Source organism: Oryza glaberrima, chromosome 1, assembly GCF_000147395.1.
Source record: "Oryza glaberrima chromosome 1, OglaRS2, whole genome shotgun sequence".
Classification (NCBI taxonomy): domain Eukaryota; kingdom Viridiplantae; phylum Streptophyta; class Magnoliopsida; order Poales; family Poaceae; genus Oryza; species Oryza glaberrima.
The window spans coordinates 1,415,852-1,422,243 of NC_068326.1; the positions used below are offsets into that span (position 1 = coordinate 1,415,852).

General features: G+C 48.4%; 1 protein-coding gene across 1 annotated transcript; it reads left to right on the top strand.

The window, feature by feature from the left end:
• The first annotated feature begins 572 nt into the window (after window positions 1-572).
• On the top strand, window positions 573-5,182 carry LOC127780204 (alpha-xylosidase 1-like). Its single transcript, XM_052307146.1, has 3 exons — window positions 573-1,050; window positions 1,509-2,167; window positions 3,112-5,182. Exons 1-3 carry the CDS (start codon window positions 797-799, stop codon window positions 4,995-4,997), a joined length of 2,799 nt encoding a protein of 932 aa, XP_052163106.1. The 5' UTR covers window positions 573-796; the 3' UTR covers window positions 4,998-5,182.
• Window positions 5,183-6,392: the final 1,210 nt, after the last annotated feature.

The window sequence follows — 6,392 nt, forward strand, 5'->3', positions numbered from 1 at the left end:
TAGTTCATAGGTAATACTCCATCCGCCCCAAAATGTAAGGATTTTTTTTAGGGTTGGACAAGAGTTATAAGAAAGTATGTAGAATTAAATGAGAGAATATTATGCTTGGTAGAGAAGGGGAGGTAGGTAATAAGATTGAACAGTGGAGGGTTGTAATTGATTGAGAAAATAATGTTGGTGAATAAATTTTTATATTTTGGGATAAACCGTAAGGGCTAAAATTTGTTATATTTTGGGACCGATGGAGCGAGTAATATTTTATTCAGCCATCTAATAATATTATGTAATAGAAATAATAAAAGATACCCATATAAAGTAAACAATATTATCTATATCTACTTTTCTTTTCTTTTTTGCCTAATACTACCTTTTATATATATATATATATATTTTGTGAGGATTGTTATAATAAAAGTTGATTTATTTAAATCTAATACCCCGATTGGTGATGCGCTAGTATCACAGTATCACTCAGCTGGACCCCCTGTCAGTCATAGCGACAGAGCACTCCGATTGGATATGGGGCCTATAAAACAGAGAAAAAAGGCGCCCCATCCAATGAACATGCATGCCACTCAATGCATGCAGTGCAGTAGAGGAGGAGTACTGACACTGCTCAGCGTCCCTCTCCTGCACATTTACTCGTATGCACAGCACAACACACACTCCTCTCCTCTCCTCTCCTCTCTCCAGGCTCACAGATGAGCTGTGAGCTGTGTGTGTGACACAGTCTACTGCTCTCTCTGTACAAAGGGAGAGGGTGAGAGGAAATTAACAGAGGAAGGAGGGAGAAGAAATGCGAGAAATGCTGGCGTCTCTCTCTTTTTCGTCCCGTGCGGCCATTTCCTGCATCCCGTTGTGTCTCCTCTTCCTGACCTTGGCGAGCAGCAATGGCGTGTTTGCCGCAGCACCACCCAAGGTTGGGTCCGGGTACAAGCTTGTGTCCCTGGTCGAGCACCCCGAAGGAGGAGCTCTCGTTGGATACCTGCAGGTGAAGCAGCGCACCTCCACCTACGGCCCGGACATCCCTCTCCTCAGGCTCTATGTCAAGTAAGAACAGAGTAAAATCTTTTTTATGCGACTAGTGATCACTTGTTGTTCGATTCCACATGCCTTGATCTTTCTGTGCACAGTGTTCTATACATGTTCCATTGATTTGGCTCCCTCCCAATTGTTATCTAATAGAGTAAGTGATAGTACTTACATTTGAGGAGAATGTTCGTGGCTGTAACAATTGATAGTTTAGTTGCATCTTTTCTTCAATAGTAATAAAGAACGACTTGCATTTCTGATCTTGCATATCATAATCAAGCTCGATTGAACTACTGCTCGAAGAAGTAAGATTGGACCACAAAAGTTCGATGCTTTGCTCAATTTTTTTGATATATTATGTTACAATGTACTCATCGTGCTCCTGCTGCTTCACAGCATGATTTCCATATGTTCTAAAGATTACTGAGTCATATTCAACGCTATCGCTCTAATGGCGAAATTGCAATGCTGCGCAGGCACGAGACCAAGGACAGGATACGAGTCCAGATCACGGACGCAGACAAGCCGAGGTGGGAGGTCCCCTACAACCTTCTCCAGAGGGAGCCAGCCCCGCCCGTCACCGGCGGGAGGATCACCGGCGTGCCCTTCGCCGCCGGCGAGTACCCGGGTGAGGAGCTCGTGTTCACCTACGGCCGCGACCCGTTCTGGTTCGCGGTGCACCGGAAGTCCAGCCGCGAGGCGCTCTTCAACACCAGCTGCGGCGCGCTGGTGTTCAAGGACCAGTACATCGAGGCGTCGACGTCGCTGCCCAGGGACGCGGCGCTGTACGGCCTCGGCGAGAACACGCAGCCGGGCGGCATCCGGCTGCGCCCCAACGACCCGTACACCATCTACACCACGGACATCTCGGCGATCAACCTCAACACCGACCTCTACGGCTCGCACCCGGTGTACGTGGACCTCAGGAGCCGTGGCGGCCATGGCGTCGCGCACGCCGTGCTGCTGCTGAACAGCAACGGCATGGACGTGTTCTACAGGGGGACGTCGCTGACGTACAAGGTCATCGGTGGCCTCCTCGATTTCTACCTCTTCTCCGGGCCGACGCCGTTGGCCGTGGTGGATCAGTACACGTCCATGATCGGACGACCAGCCCCAATGCCGTACTGGGCATTTGGTAACTACTGCCAACTTCATTTTCTTTGTTTTTTCATCATTTTTGGATGAGTTCTGGTGTCCTTTAATTACGTTTTGTCTGGTAGTTTTATTAGTTTTGTTTTGTCTGTATAGTTTGATCCATCCATCAATACTAGAGTATATTTATTAGTACTATGATTAGCTAATTTTATAGTAGTACCATCCAGATTCAATGATGAGATACTCCAAATCTCCAATATTTGGAGACAGCAGGGGTATGGGATGTTGGTCACATGGCACACGCTAATTTAGGCTTTTAGGAATTTGGGGACAGCAGGGGGGCAGTTTGATTGTGGGTTCATTTGTCTTCAGTCAATTCTTACTATGCAATATGGCATTTTTCACCTGTAGTAGTTGATTGCAATTAGTAACTGGTTTCCAATAGATGCAATATTCCCCTGCAGGGTTTAGTAGTTCCAATAGATGCTACTCCAGAATGAAGTCATGCCAGCTGCTAGGAATAGTTTCTGAAGTTGCATTGTTACTCTGTAGAATATGACACTGACAATGTTTTTCATAAGTTATACTAGTGCCCTACTGATCTACCCAGCTCACTCAAAATGATCAGAGACGAGAGAAACAATCAGCAACACATCAGTTGTCTTGCCTAGGCATTTCCTGCAATACCATGTGTTGTCATTTTGCTTTCAACAAAGTAGTACTCCCTTGTTATCACGACAGTAAACACTGTTTAGATGCACATATTGCCAGATGCAGATCATTAGTACTAACTTTAACTGTCAGCACATCGATAAAATATGGCTCCCGCTGCACAGGATCAGATCAAGACAGTAATTAACCAACAAAAAAAAATGCAGAGTCGGTGCTCTAAATTGTACTGCAAAACAAATATGCAAATACCAAATAATTCGTTTCAGATAACGATGCGACTCTCTAATGTTCTTCTCACATGCTTGTTCTCAGGGTTCCACCAATGCAGATGGGGATACAAGAACTTGTCAGTGGTCGAGGGCGTCGTGGAGGGCTACCGGAACGCGCAAATCCCCCTCGACGTGATCTGGAACGACGACGATCACATGGACGCCGCGAAGGATTTCACCCTTGATCCCGTGAACTACCCGCGTCCCAAGCTGCTGGAATTCCTTGACAAGATCCATGCACAGGGCATGAAGTACATTGTCCTCATCGACCCCGGCATCGCCGTGAACAACACCTATGGCGTGTACCAGCGCGGCATGCAGGGCGACGTCTTCATCAAGCTGGACGGGAAGCCATACCTGGCGCAGGTGTGGCCCGGCCCCGTCTACTTCCCGGACTTCCTCAACCCCAATGGCGTCTCGTGGTGGATCGACGAGGTGAGGAGGTTTCATGACCTTGTGCCCGTGGATGGCCTCTGGATCGACATGAACGAGGCATCCAACTTCTGCACCGGGAAATGCGAGATCCCGACGACGCACCTGTGCCCTCTGCCCAACACGACGACGCCATGGGTGTGCTGCTTGGACTGCAAGAACCTGACGAACACCAGGTGGGACGAGCCGCCGTACAAGATCAACGCCTCCGGCCAGACGGCGCGGCTCGGCTTCAACACCATCGCCACCAGCGCGACGCACTACAATGGCATCCTGGAGTACAACGCGCACAGCCTGTATGGATTCTCGCAGGCCATCGCGACGCACCAGGCGCTGCAGGGGCTCCAGGGCAAGCGGCCGTTCATCCTGACGCGCTCCACGTTCGTCGGGTCGGGCGCCTACGCCGCGCACTGGACAGGCGACAACAAGGGCACCTGGGAGAATCTCCGCTACTCCATCTCCACCATGCTCAACTTCGGCATCTTCGGCATGCCGATGGTCGGCGCCGACATCTGCGGGTTCTACCCGCAGCCGACGGAGGAGCTCTGCAACCGGTGGATCGAGCTCGGCGCGTTCTACCCGTTCTCCAGGGACCATGCCAACTTCGCGTCGCCGAGGCAGGAGCTGTATGTGTGGGAGTCCGTGGCCAAGTCGGCTCGGAACGCGCTCGGCATGCGGTACAGGCTGCTCCCTTACCTGTACACGCTCAACTACCAGGCGCATCTCACCGGCGCTCCGGTGGCGCGGCCGGTGTTCTTCTCGTTCCCGGACTTCACGCCGTGCTACGGGCTGAGCACGCAGTACCTGCTCGGCGCGAGCGTCATGGTGTCGCCGGTGCTCGAGCAGGGCGCCACCTCGGTGAGCGCCATGTTCCCGCCGGGGAGCTGGTACAACCTGTTCGACACGACCAAGGTGGTGGTGTCCAGGGGCGAGGGCGCCGTGAAGCTGGACGCGCCGCTCAACGAGATCAACGTGCACGTGTTCCAGAACACGATCCTCCCGATGCAGCGCGGCGGGACGATCTCCAAGGAGGCCCGCGCGACGCCGTTCACGCTGGTGGTCGCGTTCCCGTTCGGCGCCACCGAGGCGGAGGCCGAGGGCGCCGTGTACGTCGACGACGACGAGCGGCCGGAGATGGTGCTCGCGGAGGGGCAGGCGACGTACGTCCGCTTCTACGCGACGGTGCGCGGCAAGGCGGTGACGGTGAGGTCGGAGGTGGAGCTAGGCAGCTACAGCTTGCAGAAGGGGCTCCTCATCGAGAAGCTGTCCGTGCTCGGACTGGAGGGAACAGGCAGGGACCTCGCCGTCCATGTCGATGGCGCGAACGCCACCGCCATTGCAACGTCGAGGCCGTACTTTGCAGGTGCCGAGGCGGAGCTGCACGGGCACCTCGACGTGGAGGGACACAAGAAGAGCGTGATGGTGGAGGTGGGAGGGCTGGCATTGCCGCTGGGCAAGAGCTTCACCATGACTTGGAACATGCAGATCGAAGCATAGATCGAAGCTTTCTTATGCTTTCATCTGCATTTCTCCATTCTGTCTCTCTGATTATTTTAGGTTCTAGATCAGCAAGGTTATGTCAACGTGTTCAACGACACACCACCATCTCTGATTCTCTTCTGCATTTGAATCCTTGTGGAAATAAAACATGATTCTAAACATATATCCTTCTTTCTGACTCTTACATGTGCGCACAAGGGAGACAGTCGAAAGAACATCGGCTAGATTGCGGATTTGCGGTACGAATGCCCTCACGAATACTTGAGAGAGTAGTACTAACTTGAGAGAGTAGATAATACTAGAAAATCTGTCACATAATGTATAGGCAGTCCCTAGTAGAAATATATTACATCTCCCGTCTCTTTACTCTTTCCAAAGGAGGAAGTTTAAGGTAACAAAGTTTGAATTTAATTCGGATTATGCTTGGACAGCTTAGACTGTCCATCACAAAAATGATAAGAGTGAATTTTGCATATGAACTCTGATTTGAACGTTTTAGTATTTTTTGGAAAGCTGTTTCGTGACCTACTTCACGGTTTTATGTTCGGAATTTTTCTCTGTGGTTTGGTACGAAACAAACCGATGGTTGCTGCAGGCTTGGTTCATCAGGAAAATTATTCGGGCCATAGTTATTTGAAGCCCTTGATAAGGAATGGTCATGTCATACCGCAGCATGTGGCCCATAAGGAAATAAGCCCATCAGAAACTTTTGACAAACCCGTGAACAACATTTGTGGACCAAATACAAAGGTGGGATAGTGCGTGGCTACCACCACCATCACGTCACGAGAGGCATAGTAGTTGTGTACAACCCTGAAAAATGGATGTGATTACACGGCTAGTGGTAACTGGTTTGTCTAAATCAGCTACCACTCCATTTATAAGAGATCATATCTATCTATACTTCAAATAAAATTTTCTCTTAAACTACTCATCTAATTTCCGATCCAATTACACCGTTGTATCGTAACAATTATATCTTTATAACAAAATATCACATGATTATATTTTGATGAAAAATTATAAATTACTTTTATAATATATCTAAATTACTTTTAGATTTCACTAAATTACTTCTTCGACATATAAAAGTAAATTCAATAAGGTTTAAAAGTAATTTACATATATTATAGAAGTAACTTATAACAAAAGGAAAGTAACTTTAATGCATGCCTTTTTTCATTGGACGTGACTACACAACTAGTGGTAGCTGGTTTGTACTCCATCTAGTGTTTCCTTTCAACTTGAAAAATGCAATATAGTATGTTTCCGTTTTGTTTTAAGATACTTTTAAAATATATATAAATTACTTTTAGACTTTATTGAATTTACTTTTATATGTCTAAGAACTAACTTAGTCGAATCTAAAAGTAACTTATATATATGATAAAA

What these genes read in the sequence shown, in the direction of transcription:
- LOC127780204 (XM_052307146.1), top strand. Translation starts at nt 797, where the DNA reads ATGCGAGAAATGCTGGCGTCTCTCTCTTTTTCGTCCCGTGCGGCCATT. An exon ending in CTCCTCAGGCTCTATGTCAA is followed by an intron (nt 1,051 to 1,508) that starts GTAAGAACAGAG and finishes AATGCTGCGCAG; the next exon opens with GCACGAGACCAAGGACAGGA. An exon ending in AATGCCGTACTGGGCATTTG is followed by an intron (nt 2,168 to 3,111) that starts GTAACTACTGCC and finishes GCTTGTTCTCAG; the next exon opens with GGTTCCACCAATGCAGATGG.